The sequence below is a fragment of the Dermacentor albipictus genome, chromosome 7 (genome assembly GCF_038994185.2).
Source record: "Dermacentor albipictus isolate Rhodes 1998 colony chromosome 7, USDA_Dalb.pri_finalv2, whole genome shotgun sequence".
Lineage (NCBI taxonomy): Eukaryota > Metazoa > Arthropoda > Arachnida > Ixodida > Ixodidae > Dermacentor > Dermacentor albipictus.
In genome coordinates, this window is record NC_091827.1 from 58,040,763 (window position 1) to 58,064,674 (window position 23,912).

The window sequence follows — 23,912 nt, forward strand, 5'->3', positions numbered from 1 at the left end:
GACGCTATCGGCACCTCTTCATAATGACAGTCAACTTCGTCCGAGATACAGGATATTCCACAATTGGGCGTCCACAACCCCAGGTGCTCGGTTTTCATTTCATCCGCCTTATACAATTTGTTGGATCTTGGTATACGGAGACGACCGACAGCTTTCCCACCCGTTGCGGTAGCTTTGTGGCTATGGCTTCGCGCTGCGGAGCTCGAGGTCACTGGTTCGATTCCGGTCGCGGCGGTGGCATTGTGAGGCAAGCGAAATTTAAATACGATCGGGTGCCTGGCACTAGCGGGCTGTTTAAAAAAAAAGAAGGCCAGGTGGTCAAAATTATTTCGGAGGTATGCCTGGTAATGAGATCGTGGTTTGCGCGCGTGAACCTGAGAACCGGATTAAGCTTTCATTCGACAGATTCTGGCCGCTGCTCTTGGCTGTTCATACGACCAGACGGCCGTCTATATTGGCTCTGAGCATCGCGCATCATGGTCCTTCTCCTTTCCCACTACCCCCGCTGCCCCTCTGCCCCTCCCGAAGTGCAGACGAATTGCCTATCTGCCCTTTATTTATCAGCATAACCAAAGAATTTCTTTGTCGACCGCTCCAGAAATTGGGAATGAAGGTCAAAAGCGTGGCAGTTTGGGCGAGTTGGTATGTCATGACTGTTTTAGGCTTGTAGCGCAACTCGGAAGAGCAAAAAAGAAAGGAGGTAGGGGTAATCAAAGGGAACGGAAAACAGAGTGAGCGCTAAACAGAGCGCTCACTCTGTTTTCCGTTCCCGTTGCTTACCCCTACCTCCTTCCTTTTTTGCTCTTCCGAGCTGCGCTACAAGCCTAAAACAGAAATTGGGAAATCGCTTTAGGAAAGCAGCGGCAGTGACTGAGGGTTGACTTCTGCGCCAATCGAAAACGTAAATTCTGGCTCATTGCGCTAAGAAGAATCCGATAGATTACAGGCTCCCATAAAGCAGAACGTTGTGGCGTCTGCGCGATTAAAACACGACACGTGTCTTGTTTTGCCGCTGCGACTACGGAACCGCGCGATCGTTCCGCTCCCGAAAAAAATCTAGGCCATTTCTATTGGAAATCGTTGAAGACAACGTGTCCCTCGATTTAACACGTACGAAACATACGAGAAGGTACGAGTGCAGACGTGACATTAAACAGCGTGCACCGTGACGTATGCCACCTTTTCGCCAATATTTGAACGCTTTTGACCGGAAGGGCAACGCCGTACCAAGGAACCTGCACACCAACACCCAGTGTGACGTACTGATGGTTGGATCACGCGACATATCAACGGAACGCTCGTTCGACAAGAAACCAACCACGTACTTGCAGAATGCTGCCAGATCCGCTTCGGTTTCCGGAACTGTATTCCTGGTGGCGAACACGAACAGGTCAGCGGCGCACTTGTCCAAGGACTGGATGTCGCACTCATCGTCCGTGGGAGCAGCCGAGCCCTGTGCGACGAGGGCTGTGTGCATGAAGATGAGAGTTACATTCAGCATTGCCTACTGAAAGGTTCTTGGCAACAGAATGACAAAACAACATTTGATGCTAATGAAGTGTTGTTTCTTTTATGAACGATTTGTAAAGGGCGCCTGCCTTTAGCAGGGTCAATCGAAGCCGACTGTCGCTTATGAACAGACTTCTCCAGCTGAGTTTCGACAGGGACGACCCAAAATATGTGTTCTTGCACCGCTTTTCTCTCGTCTTTCTATACATATCGTTCTGCTAGTCAAGCCAACTTATCTGCGCCTGTGCTCGATAAAGGCAGCTAAGAAGTTGCCCTTTGCATGTGTTGTCGATTGGGTGGATCATAAGTCCCGGTAGAATGGTGATGGTTTTACATTCGAGGACAGCCTAGTAATGCTGCCTTCACCCAACTTGCCTGCAACCAGTTTCCCCGGCACAATGTTTTCAGCGACGTTGTCGCGTTCAACCCAATCTGTCTCCTCAGAGCAATATGATCACGATCAGAATTAGAATGACGATCGTAATCTAAATGTGCACTCATTTCTTTTTACATTTTTTTTTGTAACCACTCGGCCAAGCGGCAAACGCTGCACAGTCTACACAAACTGTATTTTTATCATAACCCATGACATGTACTTTGAACTATAAAGTCAAGACTAGGAAACCATTGTGGAAATACTGAACGCTAGTAGCCCTCCACAAGTTGTTTGTTATCGTGGTTAAATGTCTCTATAAACGAAAAAAATATATAAAAAGTCACGACCACTGTAAGCTGTACCTAGTGCCACGCAAGAGGTCACTCTTGTCTACCACTGCGAGCGCAAACAGACCAGTGAAACCAGTGTAGAAGAATTCAAATAGAGTTCAAATAAGGCTGGACGTTGTCACCTTGACAAATTTTTTAATTAAATTTGGCTCCCATAAGTCATCTATAGTGTGGTCCTGAACCGGTGGGACTAGCGTTCGATGGACGTGGGTTGCTATTTCAGTTCATCAAAACAGAATATTATAAGATGGAGTCCGCATAAACGTGGGGGGGGGGGGGGGGGGGGGTTAAATATTTTTACTGCAAGGTGAACAAAATGCACATTTAACGTCCGCACTTAGTCGTACAACTATCTTCCGTTGTAATGCACATCATGCCCAAGCTGGCTTTGGCCTTGTTAGGGTGTTGTCGTATTGTCATTGTCATGTTGTCTTACATCCCTGTTGAAACGAAACAAACCGAGCAAGCGAAATTCAAGCATATTCTACCGAGGCGCTAGAGGTTATTCCAGCGATGTCTTCCTTTTTCGTGATTGTTCAGTTCCTCGCGTTACAGCACCTCTTTGGTAATATTTTTGTCATGCTATAACTCCTTTCGGAAACGATATCCGATTTACATCTTTGACAAAGTTAGATTTTTGACTTCTTTTCTTTCTTTTTCTCCTTTTTTTTTTGCGGCTGCCTATGCCTTTCAGTACCGGTAATTCTGTTTCGAATCACATTCATACATATAAACAAAAAAAAAGAACGAAATACGGCAGCGGCTATGGCGTTCTGCCGCTGAACACTAGGTGGCCAGTTCGAATCCCTGTTGCGGCGGACGCGCTTCGGTGGCAACTCATGTGCTCACTAGGGGTTAGAACTCCAGATCCTCATGAGGAACTCGGAGCCTTCGACTACGGTGTCTTTCGGAACACTGAAGAGCTTCAGGACTTTAAGCCCCGTTATTAATTTTTCAATGCACCAATTAAATATTTGAAAACAAGATTGCTATATAGGTGGGAGCAATGGACTTTTATTCGCGAACGTTGACATCGTTGCGCTCAACACTCAATACGCTACCATGTGTGCAGCCTATAGTAAAAAATTAAATTATGGGGTTTTACGTGCCAAAACCACTTTCTGATTATGAGGCACGCCGTAGTGGAGGACTCCGGAAATTTCGACCACCTGGGTATCGTTAACGCGCACCTAAATCTAAGTACACGGGTGTTTTCGCATTTCGCCCCCATCGAAATGCGGCCGCCATGGCCGGGATTCGATCCCGCGACCTCGTGCTGAGCAGCCCAACACCATAGCCACTGAGCAACCACGGCGGGTATCGCCTATAGTATGTGTACGCGAAAAACTTCGTTCAGAAGGACTTCTGCACATCCACGCACCATGTCTCACAGTTTTAGGCTGGAGCCACATGGTGCAGTGCCACGCAGTACAAGTGCAGTGCAGCCTTCGGAGGTCGCCTGTCTGACGAACACCGACTGCGAGAACGGTAAAGCAGCGCACTTACCGACAAGAAGGAAGCCGAACAAAGCGAGACGCTGGGCCATCTTCGATAGGCGCGACCTGCAGATGTAATCCGCGAGCTTCTCTCAACGACACTTCGCCGTCCGCGAATCGTCAGGGGGAGAAGACCGGCCTATTTATATACGTGGGCACCATAGCGGACGATTACGGTGTCGGCCGTGCGTAGCTTGAACGTGGAAGCTCTTGTATATTTAAGGGACTTAATGAGCCTCGGAGCTCGCCGCTTGCTACTGTCTACGGGAAACTTTTCTTTCTTTCTTTCTTTCTTTCTTTCTTTCTTTCTTTCTTTCTTTCTTTCTTTCTTTCTTTCTTTCTTTCTTTCTTTCTTTCTTTCTTTCTTTCTATTCACACGCGTGTGTTCGTGAACGTATAGCTTTCACGAACGTGCCAACTTGGAGGCGAAACGCAGAGGATCCTCCTTTTCCTCACCAGGAAAATAAAGCACTCGCTTCCACTTTCAGATAAACACATCCCGGTGCTGTGTCACAATTGCCATGCAAGAACTTCAAAATGTTATCTAATCCGCATGAAAAACACCGAAGAAAAAAATATTCTCTGGGGCGAAGAATAACAATGTCTTATGCTGTTGGGCAGGAACAACCGTTAACAATGCCGCGCGCATTATCTACAAACTAAACTCACTCGCTAAATCTGCGGGCGAGGTTGCCCGGGCGTTTCAGGCTCCATGAGACCGGGATGATGACCTCCAAGTGTTTCGGTAATACCATCGTTTCGGCCTTGCTTTAAAAGCCGTGCAAGGCGTAAACAAACCAGAGAAGTGTGTGCTTTCCAACGCCAATAAGAAAGTAGACAGCCTGCGATACCATATGAGGTTTGTAAGCTCCTGCTGACAAACCCGGTGCGATGGCTGTTCATTTTTGTGCTTCTCAATATTATTGTGACTCTGAACTACAGAACGAAATTCCAGATCGGCATTGACAGACCATTCTGACGCTATAATTGTTCGTAAGATGAAATAACAGTCAGTCCTGGTGTTGAACTCAACATTTTCCAAGGAGGCGAGCAAGTGGCAAAAAACAGCTCATCAACGAAAATGTCTGTAAATTCCGCCCCATAACATCAGAATGAAAAGCTTTTTTTAACGCGTGATTCTTAGAATCTTACACACGAAGTTAAGTTTATTTATTTATTTAAAATACCTTACAGGCCCATTTAAGGGCATTGGGTAAGGGGGGACACAAAGTAAGTGTTTCAACAGGAGTAAATAATATAAACATCAATACAGGCTTTCACAAGATAAGTACAGCAGTACAGGAGTAGAGAATATAAATATCTATACATGCATTCACAAGATAAGTAAAGCGAAGTTCAATAAATGTTTGTCTAGGCTAAGCTTTAGAGAGCGTAAACACAGTAATATACTCATGCTCATGCTTCTTGTTTAGCTAGGAGATTAGTCGGAGAGGTTAGAAGCTAGTGTCCCTGCTAATACATTTCCCTTGTGTACGCGCTCAGTCACTGTGAAGGTTGAAAATTGCTAAAATAATACTGATTAACACGAGAAAATGAAAAAAGAGCTAAACCGTGCATGCCGTGACGTCGCACGTTATTTAAGGGTGAGAGGCACCATTAAATCTTTTCGCGTAACATAATGGAAGTAATAAAAGAAAAAGATCCCGAAGGACCCATCTCCCAATCGATGGCGGCGTCATTGCGATCAGCACTGAAGCAACGTACCGAAGCACTGTTATGCAACCACCGAAACACGTGACGTGTCAGGAGCTTGTGCAGCCGGTCTGCTCTCCGGAGCTTCCCTCCGGACACACGTCCCCGTGTGAGGTGTGTGGGAACATATATTCGGACGTGATTGTCTTTTGTCGAACACATGTCACTATATGACGTATGCTTGACTTCGCCCAGCACCGAAGATGAGGAGGAGCAGGAGGAACAAACGTGTATTGAAACCAGCAGTTTAGTTGGCTGGGCGTAGGCCTCCCACGTAGGCACGTCGAGATCCTGCTATCTTCGCCGCCTCGCCGGCTTGCTGGGTAGCCCAGCATTTGTCGCCGAGGTCCCACCTCGACGACCAGCACCGAAGAGATTTAAATGATTTTTTTTTGTCATAGAAAATCGCCACGTACCCAGTGGCTGACACCACGTGACCCGAGTTGCAGCATATACGCAGTGACCCAAATTGACACAAAAAAAAAGGTTAATTGAAGTGCGGCACATGGCTAGTTTCACACGTACTCGGTGATGCAAGGTCAGGCGAAGTAACTTCATTAAAAGAGCGACACGAACCAGTAGCGCAAGTTAGTGTGAAACGGTTTAACTGTGGACAGCGTACAACCAATCTTCCCATATCCGTGACCCAAGGTGGCCCGACGACTTCTTTCGAACCCCAGTTCTCTCATCACAGTAGCCCAATGCTCTAACCATTAGGACATGGACTACGCAATCACTCAAGTTGGTGGGAAAGTGGTTAGAGACAGACAGGCCGGCGAAAGTGCGCGAAGTACCCTAATAATGATAATCGCAATAATAATAGAAACCGCAGGACTAATAATATCGGCTAGGAAATCCAGCTAAAATCCCCTAAACGGGAAATCCCATCGCATAATAACACGTAAAGACATGCCATCAAGAAACACATGACGTCTGTGGAGAACGGATGATATACATCTCCTTCACTCATGAATTACTATGGACTGTCGATAAATGAGTCAAATTTGGAAAATGGTATTCCAAGGCACATTCCTTAAAGGCATGTCAAGTTGGTGGAATGACGGCTTCTCCAGTTTCCATTAAGTCCTAGTAATTTCAGAGTGATTAAGTATCTATGCGACTGGCATTCTTAGGATATTGCACTTCTATTTCTAGTATGTCTCCAACAGTTTTCCCGTCAACCTATGTGGCTGAGTATGTGCCGCATTTCAATGAACCTCGTTAACATCAATTTGGGTCACTGGGTATGTCCCACTCTTTCATGACAAAAGAATTCTTAAATATTTATCTAAATGAAAAAAGAACTAAACCATGGATGACGTGACGTCGACTTGGCAGGTTTTGTGCACGGTCTGTTGTCTCGTTTGCCTTCAATGTCCGTGTCGTTGTGCCAGCGCGTCAACAAATTAAGGCTGCCAAGTGGTGAAACTGTAACGAGTAACGAATGAGACTTTTCATTTATCGTAAAACATCCTACTGTGATTTTAGTTCAAAGAACGGCGACGTAGAAATGCCGCAAACCAGGCAGCGCGACTTAGGTGAACACAAGAATAGAGAATCGTAGAACCTTCCTCCAATTGATAGTCCATCCAAAATGCTTTACCTAGAAAATAATTTTTCTGGGTGTCCTTGCAAGCACTAGGTGGAAGCGTTACGCCACGCGCAACCGTGGAGGGATGACGATTTGCCACATTTAAACTCTGTATCACAAACCCTGTACAACAGCAGTTCCTTGGTAGACCAGTAAAAGTGGCAATCAACCGAGGAAGACGTCCCGTTAGTACGCGACCGCTACTGCGGACCAAGCAGTGGCTCTAATGTCTTTTCAATGTCCCTTTCGCTACGAAAATGGACGGGTTCGTTTCATGACAGCTAGAGCCGTGTCGCAGTCAAGCTCAAGAGTTGCTCCGTGCCCCATGAAAAATAGGCAATAAGCTATTTCGCACGGGTTTGTGGGCGCGCCTGTAGGTGTGCCTTGCGTGCGATTTCCTTAAGGAAATGAAGAACACTGTTGACCTCGACTACTATCTTGCACGCGCTCTGTGCAAGAAGACGGGGGGCCTTCCTGGTGCGTTTCTCACTGCTGCGTCTGGATTGGAAACCTTCTTCTTGACGCTGGGTATGAGGCCTGACAAACGCCACACGTGAGGCGTAAATATACGCAGCGATATATGCGTGACAGCAGCCATAACATACCCGCGTATAGTTAACAGCACGCGTTGCTCCTAAAAAAGCAAGCGAGGCCTTCGCTGCCAGTCTTGCTTTCGACGCACCCAAGGTGTCCTCGCATTAGGCGTCCCTATGATTCTGTTTACACAATTCACGGGCACCTTCAGCAGCTAGGTATATTAAGCTTGGTACTTGTTATTCTACCGTCTGGCTAGCACCGCCGCACAAGCAACAGCGTATCCTCCTTCCACCGAGTTTAGCTATGTTCGATTGTCTTGAGTGAGTAGCGACACAGCGCTGAGATTCACCAAGAATACCAACACAGCGAACAGTGTAGAAGAATTTGCAAGTAGGTGTGCGAGCGAAATCTTGTTTTTGGCACAGTTCCCCTTGCTTGGAGCGTTTCTACAATGAACTGTACTGCACTTCTTCGCATAATGTTTTATTCTCACAGTGTAAATGATGCTTCACTAGTTTGACAGGGACTTCGTCGGTTGCTCTCGCAGCATCAGGTTGACCAACTTTTCTTCACTATCAATTTCAATTTATTCTTTCTTTTTTACATCACAGAAAAATACACATTATCTGTCTAGATCCATAGCCAGAGGGTAGTAGGGGGTCATATACGTGAAAGTTCTGTTAGTCCAAGCAAGAAAAACTATTTTATGAGGTACATTTCTATGCACCGCGTGGCAGAGACTGTTTCCAGTGAGAGCAGTCTTCCAGATTTTAAGAAAAAAGCGCCTGTGAACAAATTACAGAATGTTACTCGGAGGTACTCCATGACAAACTGTCGAGATTTCTTAAGCTTGCCTTGGAGGACTGGACAAAGAAAGACTGCTGACGCTTTATATTATCTGGCACTGCTACTAGAAACACAGTAAGAGAATCTGCCCTGGTGGCACTATTTATTTATTTGTAAAATACCTTACAAGGCCCCTACATGGGGATTGAGTAAGGGGGGCATACAATCAAGTACATACAATCTATAAACAACAATAACAAATGAAAACAGCAGCCCAGTACACAGCCTAAAAGTCAGAGAAACATATTAGCTACATAAAGCTGCATATGAGTACAATAAAAAGGAACAATATAAGTTTGGAACAAACGCATAACACTGCAAGAAAAAGGTGGAAAAGAAAATAATACAGAACAGTGAGTGTGATATTAATGGTTAACATGGGTTAAGCGAGTTCAGGGAGTGCTTGAATTTATCACGGTCAGTTTCCGAAGCAGTGTTGTCGGGGAGGTTGTTCCAGAGCCGAATGGCACGTAGAATTGCAGACTAGTTAAATGCTTCTGTTTTACCATAGATGCGCGTGAAGCTATGATGTTTGTATAATCTGTGTGACGTGTGCGATGACGTTTCTAGGTGTAAGGAACGTTTGTTAGTGTGGTGGGCGTATTTATGAAATAGTGACAAAAGGGCTATGTCGCGACGATTACTTAGCAGCTGAAGTGAAAGGTGAATCTTTATTTGAGTTACGCTAGAATGGTAGTCATAATTTCGGGAAATGAAACGTGCGGCTCTATTTTGGATTGATTCCAGCATGGTAATTAGGTAATTTTGGTGGGGAGACCGCACTGGAGCGGCGACCTCAAGTCGAGGGCAAACAAATGTTTGAAATGCCAGTTTGCGGATAAGTGGAGGTGAGTTCCGAAGGTTACGTCGCAGGTAACCCAGTGATCGAGAAGCACTGGCACAGATGGTAGTAATGTGAGAAGTCCAGGAGAGGTTTGTTGAAAGATTAACGCCTAGATATTTAAATGATGAGGTCTGAGATAATGGGACATTTTTAATACAGCAAGAATAGTCCAAGTTAGTGCGTTTGCGGGTGAAGGACATCACTTTACATTTTGATGAATTCAGAGTCATTAGCCAGGTGTCACACCAATTAATAATTTGGTTAAGATCAGTTTGGAGGATCAGGTGGTCATCGGAGGTGTTAATAGAACGATAGATATTGCAGTCGTCAACGAAAATGCGCATGCATGATGATAAGTTATTGGGTATGTCATTAATGTACATCAGAAAGAGTATGGGACCAACAACGCTTCCTTGTGGTACACCGGATGAAACATCTGAAAGTGGCGAGGAGAAGCTGTTAGCGAAAGTAAATTGCTGCCTGTTAGAAAGAAAATTTCGAAGCCAAGATAGATTAAGTGAATTAAGTTTTAATGATGATAACTTCAAAAACAGGCGACAATGAGCTACGTGGTCAAAAGCTTTAGAAAAATCCAAAAAGATGCTGTCAGTTTGAAGGTTTGAGTGCATTTTAAAATGTAAATCTGTCGTAAATTCAAGCAGTTGCGTTTCGCACGACAAACCTCACCTGAAACCATGTTGATTATGAAAAAAGAAGTTGTTAGATTCTAGATGTTGGTAAACATGAGATGCAATAATATGTTCCATCATTTTACAGCATATGCACGTTAGTGATATCGTTCGGTAGTTCTCAGCTAAGTTTTTGTCAGCGTCTTTGAATATGGGTATGACTTTGGCTGTTTTCCAATCTTGGGGTATCTGACCTGTCATTAATGATCGATGAAAAATGTGAAATAAAAACTTGCTAGATACTGATACTGTATTTTTTAGTAATTTATAATTAATAGTGTGAATACCTGCTGAAGACGAAACCTTCCAGTTATTAATAAGCTGAACAATACCATCAATAGTAATGTCAATAGGTTCAATGTACCGGTAATCTTGGTCTGCAACAAAGGGCAAATTAGTAATACTTTCTTTTGTGAATACGGATGAGAAAAAATTATTAAAAACTTCAGCGCACTCACTGTTAGGAATAGGAATGTTAAAAAATTATGGGGTTTTACGTGCCAAAACCACTTTCTGATTATGAGGCACGCCGTAGTGGAGGACTCCGGAAATGTCGACCACCTGGGATTCTTTAACGTGCACCTAAATCTAAGTACACACGTGTTTTTCGCATTTCACCCCCATCGAAATGCGGCCGCCGTGGCCGGGATAGGAATAGGAATGTTGTTTTCGTTATTGTTTAACAAGATGTCATTAGTATTGCGTTCAGGAGATAAAATTTGTCAGAACTTTCTGGGATTAGATTTGAGTAGTGAAGGAAGGTCTTGGGAAAAAATATTTATTTTTGGCTACACTGAGAGCGGAGCAGTAAGAACATAAAGATTTAAGATACCTTTCCCAAGCTGACGGGGTGCCGGTTCGTTTTGCAGTTCTGTAAGAACGGTTCTTTTTGTTTCTGAGTAGATGAAGGGACCTAGTGAACCACGGTTTGTTTTTGTCTTCAGTTATTCTGATTAAAGGAATGTTCTGCTCAACCAATGCGCATAACTTATCTCTGAACATGACCCAGTTAACATCAACAGACCTGGTGTGGAACGAAGGTAGGAAATGATGTTCAAGAAATGATTCTAGCTCAATGATGATTACTTCCTAATTTCTCTTGTTGTAGTCACGAATTGTCTTACTTAAGATACCTGTAAATGGTAATGGGATACTGATTTGGATTGTAAAACTTTATTTGTCCAACAGATGTAGGGAAGGCTTTAAGTCTTCCCACCTAGACGACGGCCAGGAGTCCTTGGACCCTAGCGGCGATTTCGGCCAGTTGGACGGTCTTCAGTTGAATCTCCGGATCGGAGCTGAGTAATAAGGTCTCCCATTGTTCTAAACACGTTATTCTTCCCTCAGAGGGAGCCTGTGGGCATTCCCAAAGAATGTGGTTAAGATTAGCCCTGGCTTTACATAGCTTACACTGGCTAGAGTACTGACCCGGGTAGTAGAGGCTGCACGACACCGGGCTTGGAAACGAGTTGGTTTGCAGGCGACGCCAAGTGGAGGCCTGGCTCTTGTTTAAGGATGCATCAGCCGGAGGATATTTAACCCGCCCTAGTCTGTAGTGTTGTGTGATCTCTCTGTAGCACACTAAGCGGTCTCGCCCCGTGAAGCCTTCGGCTAGCCCACCAGCTCGGAATGTGAGTCCTCGAGCTAATTCGTGGGCCGCCTCATTCCCAGCGAGGGAGGCGTGCGCAGGTGCCCAGATTATTTCAATTTTCCTGCTATCTCTGCAGGTCTGCAGGATTCTGTTCGCCTCGGGAGAAATTCTGCCTCTGGCAAAGTTCATCACCGCAACCTTAGAGTCGCTGACTATAATTTTGGCTGAAGTACTTGCAATTGCAAGTGCTATGGCAGATTCTTCTCCAATTTGAGAGCAATCCGTTGGAACTGTGCCACTGGCTATCAACCTAGTTTCAGCGCTCGCTACAGCTAGGGCCATGCGGCCGTTGCCATAGTCTGCAGCATCAACGTAGAGCACGTCCTTCGAGTTTTTGAAACGCTTCTCAAGAGCCTCGACCCGTTTCTGTCTGCGTTCCTTGTGATGGATTGGGTGCATGTTTTGAGGTAGTGGTGGGATTATTAGTCGGTTCCGCACGCTTCGCGGCAGGTCTGCTTTGATGCCTTCCTGCCCCGCATAGTTTATGCCTAGCCTAGCTAGGATTTTTCTGCCCGTAGGGCATCCCGCAAGTCTCTCATACTGCGAGATCCTCACTCCTTCAATAATCTCCTCAAGCGTGTTGTGGAGCCCTAGAGCTGAAAGCTTTTCATTTGCAGTGCGGATGGGAAGCCCCAGCGCCTGTTTTATACTTTTACGTATGATGCCATCAATCTTCTTCTTCTCGAATGACCTAAAACTGAGGAAGGGAGCAACATAAGCTATTCTACCTATCACAAAGGCCTGGACTAGCCTAACTAGATTCGCTTCTCTCATCCCGGACCGCCTGTTGGCGATCCTGCGGATCAGTCTCATGGTCTGCAGTGCGCAGCCGTCTAGTCTCCTTATTGTTTCGCCATTAAAACCGTTGGCCTGAATAAAAAGTCCCAGAACTCTGATTTGGTTCACTTTTGGAATGGGGATCCCCCCAGCTGTGAGAGAGATTTGCGGTTCCTCCTTACTGGCCCTGCCTTTCGGCTGGTATAGAAGCAGTTCCGATTTTTGTGGTGAACATTTAAGTCCCCTAGGTCCGACATAACCTTCAACTGCCTGGATAGCCCTTTGGAGGGCTTCCTCTATTTGGGCATCGCTGCCCCTAGCTATCCACAACGTAATGTCATCAGCGTATATGCTGTGATTTTGTCCTTCAATAGGGATACTGATGGATACATTCAGCAATCTGTGGTCACTGAAACCATCCGAGCATGTCACTTGTTCTATAGTTTTGGGGGCGTTAGTTAGTATAAGATCTAAGAGGTTAGAGCCGCGGGTAGGTTTTTAATGATCTGGAACAGATTATAATCTAATGTTAGGCTAATGAATTCTGACGAAAAACTGCAGGATGACGACAAGCTTGGCCAATCAATGAGAGGAAGATTACAGTCGCCTATAACGTATGTGAACTCAGTTGGACAGAGCTGGGTGGCTTTAGCAATGCTGCTGCGCAGTTCATCAATGAAGCAATGACTATAATTTGGAGGGTGGTAACAAACGCCTATCAAAACTTTAGCAGAACGGCAACGGCATGCGGCCCAGACAATCTCCAGACCTGAAGATGTCTCAATAATGTATTATGCGATAGTCTTTTTAATAGCGAGGAGGACGCCACCACCTCTTCTATCTGAGCGATCGCAGCGATAAATATTATAGGTTAGCTTAACGGGAAGAATTTCAGGATCAGCTAACTCGGGGGAGAGCCAGGTTTCGGCGAGAGCAAGAATAGTGCAGTCGCAGACTTCAAGATAAGATGAGACGAGTTCGCGTTTCGACATCAGGCTTCTAATATTAGTGAATGATATTGTTAACGATGTAGCAATGCGATGAGTTAGCGGCGCTTCACATGTGTCTTGGTCTAGCTATCTGCTGATTTCCACAACTGAACGCTTCGTGGCATCATATGCATAAGATATGTTGTCAATGCGCAATCGGTCAACTGAAAATTTGAATGGTTTATTTAGTGTTTTCGCGTGATCGATCAATTGTTTTCTGGCTTGTCGTGTAGAAAATGAAAAGTCCTCTCGAACGTAGAAACCAGAACCTTTTAGTTTGTGCGCAGAAGACAAGATGCGTCCATTATCTTTAAAATATGTTAGCTTAGCGCTTAGCGCAGACCTTAGCGCTTAGCGCTTATAGGTCTGCGCTTTTCATCAGCGAACTTACCCATTCTGTGCACTCTGTCAAACTGGGCGCCCGTTACAGCGATACCAAGTTTCTCTGAGCAGAAAGAAATTATCTTCTGCTCCGATGCAGCCCAGTCTTCTCGAGCATTATCTTCTATGCCAAAGAACAGCAAGTTTGAGCGTCTCATTCTATTTTCGTTTTCATCACACCTCGAAGAAATTTTTTCAATCTGCTCAGAAAATTTACACAATGAATGAGAGCCAGGGTCTGGGCCACCTGGGCATTCAAGTGAAGTCCTCGACTCCACTGCAGAAAGCTTCGCACTCAGCAGCTTGACCTTGCCATCTGCGGCAGACTGCCTGTCGTGGGCTGCCTTTAGATCGGCCCGCAAAGTCTCATTTGCTTCTTGAAGTCGATTCACCGTTTCTGAAGCAGCTGCATGGTCATTTTTCACGTAGTTTAGTTCAGCAACTAAAGCAGCTTGCCCTTCCTCCAGTTTAAGTATTTTTTCCGTAGTAGCGACATCAGCTGCCTCTAGTCTGCGTATTGTTTCCAATATAATAGGAAAGGAATCCGCCTTCGCCTTGGACATTGGGCTCGGGTTTGGCTCCACATCCCCAGAAAGTGCAAGCAAAAGTACAGGTAGAGCGGAAAACACATCACCCGAAAACGCTAGCATTCGTTTAGGTACATCAACGAGATCCGTCGGGCACGACACCTCAAATAAGCAGTAGTTGCTGGTCTTGAAAGACGCAGCTCCCTTCAAATAACTAGCCTGCAAAAACAGTGGGCGTGAGCTGGCCATCCTAGCAGCGGTGTCGTGCTCGACTAGGATCGTCGACGGTCGGTGTTTAAATCCGGCCCCGCTGGTGGCGGGCTCAGTGGTAGGTGAAGTGACTGACGGTCCGTGTTGCCAGGCGCATGTGCCGATCGTGTCCAGAGTTGGCATCGGGTTCGGGAATATCGGCCAAACGGGTGGCCGAACCTCGGCGTTCAGCAGGCAGCAATCCCACACCTCGGAGCAGATGAACCATGTAAGCGTAATCTGCAAAAACAGTGGTCGTGAGCTGGCCATCCTAGCAGCGGTGTCGTGCCCTGACTAGAGCTTTGGGTTGCTGAGCTTCAGGTCACGAGTTCGGTCCCAACCGAAATGAAAAAAAGAACGTTAGTGTATACGCAGATAGGTGCACATTAGAGAAACCCAGGTCGTCAGCATTATTCCGGTGTCCACTCCCCCCCCTTTCCACCCCTTTATGGCGTGCCTCGCAATTAAATTGTGGTTTTAACACGAAAAGTTCCACAACTTAATTTTTTTAACAATGAGAAAAGACTAAGATAGAAACAAGAGAAGGGTAGTGAGGTTAGACATATTAACTGTGCTACTGGCTTCTCTGCACTGGGACATGTCGAAAGTGCAGAGAAGGTTGCATTCCTAAAAACCGCACTGTTAAAGATCGAGGAAAAATATTGAAACTATGTGAAGAAGATCTGTCTGCGTAAAAGCAGTGAATGCATCTGACCATAGATATTCAGTCAGTCCCCATGCTTTAAAAAAAAAACACAGGCTGCTGAGCACGAGGTCGCGGGATCGAATCCCGGCCACGGCGGACGCATTTCGATGGGGGCGAAATGCGAAAAAACCCGTGTACTTAGATTTAGGTGCACGTTAAAGAACCCCAGGCGGTCGAAATTTCCGGAGTCCTCCACTACGGTGTGCCTCATAATCAGAAAGTGGTTTTGGCACATAAAACCCCATAATTTAATTTTTTGCTTTAAAAACACGTTTTTTTTTTTAGCTATCCGGAGCAGCAACATATTTGAGAAGGCGAGTGCACTGTCCTTTGACGACGTACTTTTTACATTTTGTAGCCATCGACTGCAGGAGTGGACCTAACAAAGCAGAATCTGAGTAAGGTTTAACAAAGCAGAATCTGATTAAGGTTTACCGGACGTATTACCAAGAAGCTACCGCTTTAGCTCAATGATTCTCAACCAGGCGTAAAATTGAAATGATGACGTAGACCCGTTCTTTCGGTCGATAGAAATGCTGCCTCGAAGCAGCGCTGTCTTTTCACAACAATGTCTCCAATGTGTGGGGCTCGGTTCGTAGCTTCTGGTAAGCAAGCACACCTACCCACTGACATGTAGTTAGTTGTTAACCCGTTCGCTACCACGACAAAACAAATTCGTCACTGGCGTACGTATGAATACAGCCGATAACAAGTACAGTCGTCATGCAACAAGGGTGTGCGAATATTCGAAACTTTCGAATAGAGAATCCAGTAGTTCAATTGGGTCTTCGTACCGAATCGAATATTAGAATACATCAGCTGCGCCGAATTAAAGAACAGTGACGCAAAAAGTACGGTAAATTTTCACACGCGCGTACATAGTGTAGACATAAAAACATGAGAACCTGTTATCGGAACATCTTACGTCGCTTAAGCTGCTCTACAGGCTATTAGGATTATGTGAGCAGTGAATTTTGCAGCCTAACCGAACACGAATCGAATAGTGACGAAGGCGAATCGAATCTAATATCAAATAGTTTTCGAGGAATGAACAGCCGTTATCATAATTAATATAAAATGATGTGCCCATCCTAGTATTCACAAAGCTAGAAAGCTACTGTCATTACATAGCCCGTTATGAAGTGTTGTTCATTAAAAGCGCAAATAGAGGTTTAGAAGCAAACAAGTCATTTCTTCGCGGCCACAGCACTCTTCAGAGAGCGCAAATGATCGCTGCATGGCCTGTGAAGTGTGGCTACCTAAGCGACTTAGCTTGCACCACTACGCAAGTTCTGATCTTTAACATATATGCTACACCCGCGAGAGAGAAAATTTACATTAGTTTTGATCCAATGTGATGTTTATGTGTGCGAATTTGACGTTCCTAAATATTTCGAAAGTATTCGAAAAATGTTCGCACTTACGAGTCATGACTACTAGATTCGAAGGCCGAAACGAATAGTGCAGAATTCGTTAATCGAAAGTTTAGAATAATCGCACGCTCCCAAAATCACATACAGCGATGATCCGCACTCTCGGCAGAGTCCTGTGCATGCGACGAAACTGCTTGTTTGCTCCTAATGCTCCGCGTGTGCTTTTAATAAACACTGCTTCGTAACCTACCATGTAATGACAGAAACGTGATCGCTCAAGAATGCTAGGATGCGAATATCGTGTTATATTAATTGTGATAAAGGCCGTTTATTATTCGAAAACTATCCGAAATCTATTCCATATTCGATTCAATTTCATTTGCTTATGTCACTATTCGATTCGGGTTGGATTCGGTCTCACAAAATCACTATTTGCGCAGCCCTGCATGCAGCAGTCTTTCTGGAAATCTCCTGGAAATTTGGTAGACTTTTCATCGTTTCCTGCGGTGCGAAAATGGTTAATTAAACGTCCAAACTGAGGGTGGGCGAATACAGATGAAAAGAGACAAAGAGGTGCTTTTCTCTCTCTGTCTCTCTTGTTTTCTGTTTCTGCTGTTCCCCTGCTTCATGTACTTATACTTTGTGCCAGAAACGAGATGTTTAGTAAGCGTTAAACTCCAACTTGCTCATAAACAAGTTTTTTTGGAGACAAGCAAAGTACGATGCAAGAATTCCAAAAAAAACTTCGATAAGAAGTAAAACACAGTGTTGCTTTAACTCGAAGTGGGCTGCTTTGTTCTCGCAAGAAAGGCACTACGAGCATCGTAGTCGGTGCATAAAGTACCGTTTTGTGTAGTGAAAATGGGAAGCCAACAGGAACATTTGAAGACTGTGTGGCGTACCGGTTCCATATCACACTCATGAGTCATCTACCGGCGACAATATTAAATACCGTTGCCACGCAGTGACAGAATGCATTATCATCCTAGGATACATGAAAGCAAAACTGCGGTAGTAAATCAGGGTATAAGGGTTAAGCAGACTGAAGATGTGAAAGAGAGCAATCAGATATGGCCAATGTGAATGAGACGGTTAATGGTGACATTAACCCGTGTACTAAGTTATGAGCACTTTTATTACGGCTCACACGACCACAAATGATTAGCACGAGGCGGTACGCCAACAAATGTTGTAAACATCAGTGAAGGCGTTGAACATCAGCTAGGCAAGAAAAAAGAACTCAAATCAGTCAGGACATGCGCCGATCAGATGTCACGAAGACAAAGTGTCACAATAGAGAAATAAATGACATATCACAGCTTCCGCAACAAAAGGAAAAGTATCACAGCATGCCGTACGATATTGGTCCGACAAAGCTTTCGTCCCTGCGATGTTTTGTCAAGCACCCCACTGTGCTGATAGCCGCATTCCTGAGCCGGATGACTCGAAGAATTGGCAGTATAGTCGTGGTCACGTGAACGCAAGCTCGTCTTACGCGAGAGCGTGTCTTCCAGCACAGCGGAACTTCAAGGTCCGACTCACCGGGTTGCTGAGGCGAGACAGCCTTGAAAACTCCGCACACGATTCGCACGTGCGGACACTAATATACGGCGACGAGGGGCTTCTGCTACCACGGAAAAGTATAATGAACGGCAGTGATGCGGGCTTTGATGGATGAAACGCAAAACGACGATGAAACCCACCCCACCAATTCCTATTACTCCGTCCCTTAAATTCGAACTGTAACCGAAGTGCGTGCGTGCCGTCTGCTTTCCGTAGCGTTATTCTTTATTCGCTGCAACCAACGGGGCTTCCATCAACAAAATTTATAGAAAAATTGAAGGACGCGCGTGTCCCCCTAAAGCATGCCGAAAGCAACGGTCACGTACGTCTGGTACCCAGACTTATTTAAAGCCTTCTGCAACGTTCGACCGTTCGCGAGGAACGCCGCCGCCTCCATGTTGCCCAATTACCTTGCACTGTGCGTTTGAAGGAAACAGCACTGGTTAGTGCCAGGCGCTCCAAAGGGGGAGGGGGGCTATTTAGCGCTGATCACGTTGCAGACGTAGGAGCTCGCATCGTAGAGGAATCGCATGCAGTCGCTGCAGGGCTGGCCGAGAATCGGGTGGCACACGATACGGTGCTAGGGTGCACTTAAATGTAAGACGTATAAAAAACAAGTAGTCTGCCTCACGCTACTCCTCGGAGCTTCGTTTTCTTTCGTAAAGGGATGCTACCGGCCAAGGTCACTCATCAAGTGGAATTGTTAACAAGCACCAATAGCAATACAGTATATGGTTGGCAGCAGATCCGTGGAATCCGGTACGGAGCTGCCTATAGGGGGTGTTATAGCAGGCTGCACTTTGGCGTAATAGTTCTCCGGAAACCCACAAGGTGGAGAGAAGGATATATAAAGAGAAAATCAGATATTCACCCGTTCGTAGCAATTGCTACAAAGGAAAACCATAAGGGTTCCTCGAAAGAAAAGCCTCGCAGTTGAAGAAAAATTTGTCCTGGTCCGGGACTTGAACCCGGGAACCCCGCCTTTCCGGGGCAGCCGCTCTACAATGACCATACCAAGAGCTTCACTATTACGTCAAACGCTTGCCTTTGCTTCGAGTTGACGACAAATTCCACTTCGCCCTGCAATCTGCAAGCCGCCTGGTTAGCTCAGGTGGCAGAGCGGCTGCCCCGGATAGGCGGTGGTCCCGGGTTCGAGTTCTGGAGCAGGACGAATTTTTCTTCAACAGCGAGGCTGTTCTTTCGAGGAACCCGTATGAGTTTCCTTTGTAGCAATTGCTATGAATGGGTGGACGCCTGATTTCCCCTTTATTATTTGAGGTCTACACTATTCATCGCACAAACTGCAAAGAAAGGGACTGGCAATCCCGTTTGACTTCGTGAAGCGGGTTAAGGCACGAAGACACTTCGTTGGTGTGATAAAGCTTGTGAATACATTGCGAAAGAACCTACTGGGTAGACCTTCAAGTAACTTTTTTTCACTTTTCTGGAATGTCGCGACCATGTATCTCTCTGTGCGTCGACTACGGGATGCGAAGGGAGTACACTAAAAAAACTTTAGGATTGGATGTTCCGCATCCACCGCCAAGGTTTGTGAGTGGTGGTGCTGGCTAACACCGCCAGGGTTAGTTCTAGTAGTAACACATAAATACCCCAGAAAGTGGATGGGAAGATGGCGCCGGTGGTAGCTGAATTTGCAGATCATCGCACGCGTAATGCGAAGACGTGGGATCGTTCCCCACCTGCGGTAACTTGCTTTTTCGTCTACTTTCCATTACATTAATTCATAATTTATTTTCAATTAGCAAATACAAGCTTTCCCCTGCGTTGTCCTTGGTGTCTTTGTTTGTTGGCTTCTTATGGCATCATTAATAAAAATCGGGCCCCTCGGTTAACCCCCTTTTTTCGCGTTCTTTAGGATGTGGTGTATTTCTTTCACAAAGCATACATCGACAAAATTATCAACAAGTGGTCCGTGTGCCGCGATTGGATCCCCATCAAAATCCCATTAATTGTGACCCTTACAGCAGTAAAAACAGAGCAGCTCCCGTTTATATTTTCTCATTTTTGTCGTACATTACAAGTGTTTTTTTTTTTTTCAGTCTAAGCAAACTTTGAGTTGCCTGTCCTGTGTCGCGCTCTAAATATTCTCGCGTGTACATCTGTTCGACAAGCCTGTCATACTAATTCAAATTCGAAGAATAAACTCCTCCTTGAATCGAACTACATTTACTATCCCGGTGATAATCACTTCGAAGTGGGTGTTACTACGTGTCACACAGACGCACGCCTAGAGTCTTTCATCCCCTCGGAGAAGCCCTGAATGTAGTCACTTTCCATCTTCCATTGCTGTCGTTATTGACGCCGCCGCCTTTAAAAAATGCTGTTAGTGATATTTTGCAACACCACTCCTCTCTCTTGTAAGGACTTCGTGTCCAAAGAGCATGAAGATAAGCAAACCCAACTAGATTCTTGACGGCATTACGGGCGAACTCCTCGAAGTTTATCTAAGTGTAGTGAGGCGAAAGACGTATATGCGAAAAAAAAAGAAGGGAAGGTGACAATGCGATTAGTTGTCTATTTCCCGGTTCTTGAGATCATGTTTTCCACTTGATTTTTGGTTGTACTACGAGTCCACCGTCTCGAGCTGCAATATTCCTTCACACCGTCTAGAGCATCGAGTTCTAGAAGTGTTCGTATGCAAACGCGTTCTCGGATTTGTGTCTCAATAGCTGTCTTCTCACCACGTTTTGCGTGCAGCATGGTGTCGATGCCTATTTGCTCGTTTACACGTGCCACACTATCAATACTTTCCGTGCCAGTCTAGACTCACAGTGTGTGCGATTCACAATGTTTGTAGACTCCTGATGGGTCTGATCAAGGCTCTCGTGCGGAGTCCGAAACGGCCAATACTTATTAGCAACACAATTTTGTGGATGGGCGTCCGGCCTTTTGATAATAATTTACTCCGCGATCGCACGAAATAGCGTCCAACGACCGATTTCACTCGCAACTGAGTGTGGGACAGCTCGAGAAAAAGCAAACGAACCCAACCAAGCGTTTCCGCGTGCAGGGAAACGCTGACTTTACAAGTACGAGCAATTGAATACGGCAGAGCGTAGGCGTGTTTCTGACCACACGAAACCGTAAACTCTCTGGTCGCCTACCCGTGCAAGAAATGAAGAGGGACAAAAGCAAGCGCTAAATGGTTCCGAGTCGCCTTGGGCGAAATATCTAATAGAGCCAGTTATACCGGGTGTCCAAGTTAACTTGGACCAATATTTTTTTAAACCCATGAGCTCTAGAGAAATCGTACCGACCGCATAGTAGCGGCAGTAATGTGTACTTACAGCCAGTATTTTTTTCGCCACAAAGTATTCATTAATCATTCTATAGTAATTAGTGAAGTTCCTAATTATTGCTTGAATCACAAACTAGTCAATTACAAAGTTGTAGTGCACCTTAAATAACCACCGAATCAAGCATTTATTTCTTGCTGAAGTATGCCTGGTTGTTTTTTCCAAGGAATAAACAAAGCCCGCGAAAGTCGAAATAGATGCACGGCGCCGCTACTCAAGTGCCGTCAAACAACCTTTGAAAGATATACGGCTGCATTCGTCTATCGCCCCATCGTATAAGGCTTCGTCATGTAGTATGGCTCGAGAGGTTTCGCGACTTAACTAGCGTGGTGCGATAAGCGTCGGCATATGCGGGCGCAAGAATGTTGTGCTCGATCATGAGGCACACGGGATAGCTTTAACCTTCGCGTATCATGCGACTAAACTACAACCCAAAGATCCTGAAGGGTAGAGAATCGACAGAAGAGCAATAAGTTGCTTCGTCTGGTTTATCCATAGCTCCATGTAATCTTGCAGCACCAAAAAGTGCGCAATATTGTGAAAGTGTTTTAAAATCACTAAGCTTCATTAGAAAGAGGCGAAGAACTGAGTGGAGTTCCTGGTGACAGATCAGCACTCGCTGACAGCACCTGAAGTGCCAGGTTCCAGCGATGAAGTGCTTGCTTCAGAGCTTGGTTGTGCATACATGTGGTCAGCTGCGACCACAGGATAGAGAGAACAAAATACAGCGGCACTACAGTTCTGAAAGTGAAGCCAGAAACCCAACAAAAAACTAAGCCCTACGAGCCGAATCAACACTTACACTGAACCATCATCAAGCCACTGGCATGGGAACGAGCTTGGTTCGCCATAGAACTGGCACCATCTCAATCTGCACAGCGCAGAGTCAAGGAATTGTAGCATATTTCTGAGCCATACCTATCGGGCTGTTCCAACATATTCGAAATAACACTCACCTTCTTGAAAGAGTTACAGCGACTGGGACGACTGGCTGTGAATGTACCCCTTGGCAACAGATTCACCGGAGACAGTAGCTACCATAGGAAGCATTCCAATTGACCTTCAGTTATCACCGTTTGTGAAAGACGTATGCCAGTGTGCATGCAACCTTGCTCACCTGGTTCTCCAGCAGGGCGCACTGATGCCGAAGTTTCGCTCGAAGATGGTGTACAGTCCATGTGGCTTCTGCGTTTGCCTGGGGTGTCTGAAATGGCAACCTTATTGTGAAGGGAAAGGAGAACTCAGTATCTTCATGGCTAATAATTTCAAAACGACCACACCTTCCAGAGCGTGCGGTCAAGATATGACATTAGAATTGAAAAAATGCTTACGTAATGAAATAAAATTTTGTTTACCACCGGGATTGGTTAGGTGCATACTTTGAAATATTTTGTACATAATTCTTTTTACAAAAGGCGCTCGAGTGTTTACAGGTACGAAAAAAATTTTAAAATGTCATTTCTTGACACAAGTCGACATTTCAAGAGCGGCGTATATTTAAAGGTATGATTTAAAAATATATATAACGTCAGTACTCCCTCGAGTAGGCAAAGCATCGTGGCGCAGCCATCCTGACCGCAGACGGTTCGAAGTGTTTGGAACAAACCCTCAGGTCTCACAGCTGCCATAGCGCCTCCTCCAGGTTGACGTTGCGGCAGAACTGCACCCACGTTTTGCACCTGGACATGACGCAACATTCACGGTATATAACTGCGCCGAAATGAATACCAAGTACTCCAGACACCACGATTCCTTTCACTTCTAACTGCAGTACATTATATCTGAACTATGGCAATAAATGCTAGCGCCAAGCCTCTGCTCCTCACAGTGCGGTTACGCTCGTCCTCATGCCACCCGGCTAGCTGCTTTTCTGTGATAAAAGAGTCACTAGCGCGAAGCAGCGAAGGGCATTAAAATTACCTTGATGGTCGTGTATATGTAGAAGGTACGCAATACTTCTGCTGAGCGTATTCAGTCGAGGCACCCTCAAGGCCGCGCACATACACGTGACTGAGTTTCAATACTCCGGTTGCGAGGGGATCCACAAATTGGCTTCATGGTGTTCGAAAATCAAATAATGTCGTGCTTAGAGCTGTCAGGCAGAGCCGTTGGCTCTAAATTGGCCTTGTGGTCAGTAGCAGGCCCGTGGTTGCTCTTGAGAGCCCGGTACCAAGTTCACGTTGGTGACAGTCGGCTGCCCGAAACTCACTATAAATAAGACAAGTGGTAGGCCTCTTGCGCACACTTTAGGACTGGAAGTGTGTGTCCTGCAGTTTCCATAAGTATCCCCGAAAACATGAAGCCAAGTACGCACGAAATGGCTACAGCTATGAAACTGGTGCGAGCAGCCCGACAAAAACATATCGGAGGCTATTGCGCATACCTATAGAGCAGACGACACTGACAAGACCTCACCCTGTTCAGGGGG

The 23,912-nt window shown here is 45.6% G+C and overlaps 2 protein-coding genes across 6 annotated transcripts in view; both read right to left on the reverse strand.

Annotated features, from left to right (window-relative positions):
- The window catches only part of LOC135912617 (uncharacterized), a 54,201-nt gene extending 50,300 nt beyond the window's left edge, over positions 1–3,901 (reverse strand). The window contains exons 1-2 of the mRNA XM_070521975.1: positions 3,742–3,901; positions 1,326–1,467 (exon numbers count right to left, since the gene is read on the reverse strand). Of these exons, the coding sequence (XP_070378076.1) occupies positions 1,326–1,467; positions 3,742–3,781 (182 nt within the window). The 5' untranslated portion in view covers positions 3,782–3,901. The remainder of the gene's footprint in view (positions 1–1,325; positions 1,468–3,741) is intronic.
- Positions 3,902–8,518: 4,617 nt separating this feature from the next.
- Positions 8,519–23,158, reverse strand: LOC139047997 (uncharacterized). 5 transcript variants are annotated; one of them, XR_011507421.1, is made up of 4 exons: positions 22,602–23,158; positions 22,441–22,518; positions 22,287–22,355; positions 8,519–14,765 (listed from the first exon to the last, which is right to left on the reverse strand). XR_011507421.1 is itself a non-coding variant. In XM_070522256.1 (4 exons), the coding sequence occupies exons 1-4, from the start codon at positions 23,110–23,112 to the stop codon at positions 13,713–13,715; spliced, it is 1,311 nt and encodes a 436-aa protein (XP_070378357.1). In that variant the 5' UTR covers positions 23,113–23,158; the 3' UTR covers positions 8,519–13,712. The 5 variants fall into 5 exon arrangements, 4 of the variants coding, with proteins under 4 accessions (XP_070378357.1, XP_070378358.1, XP_070378359.1 ...); XM_070522256.1 differs by lacking the exon at positions 22,287–22,355 and having other exon boundaries at positions 22,602–22,688; positions 23,020–23,158; XM_070522257.1 differs by lacking the exon at positions 22,287–22,355 and having other exon boundaries at positions 22,602–22,701; positions 23,020–23,158.
- Positions 23,159–23,912: the final 754 nt, after the last annotated feature.

Excerpts from the sequence above, each read along its gene's own strand:
- LOC139047997 (XM_070522256.1), bottom strand. The coding sequence starts at position 23,112 with ATGGCAGCTGTGAGACCTGAGGGTTTGTTCCAAACACTTCGAACCGTC. Across the intron at positions 22,689-23,019 it reads TGCTTTGCCTACTCGAGGGA|ACACCCCAGGCAAACGCAGA; the intron begins GTACTGACGTTA and ends TTGCCATTTCAG. Across the intron at positions 22,519-22,601 it reads GCGCCCTGCTGGAGAACCAG|CTACTGTCTCCGGTGAATCT; the intron begins GTGAGCAAGGTT and ends TTCCTATGGTAG.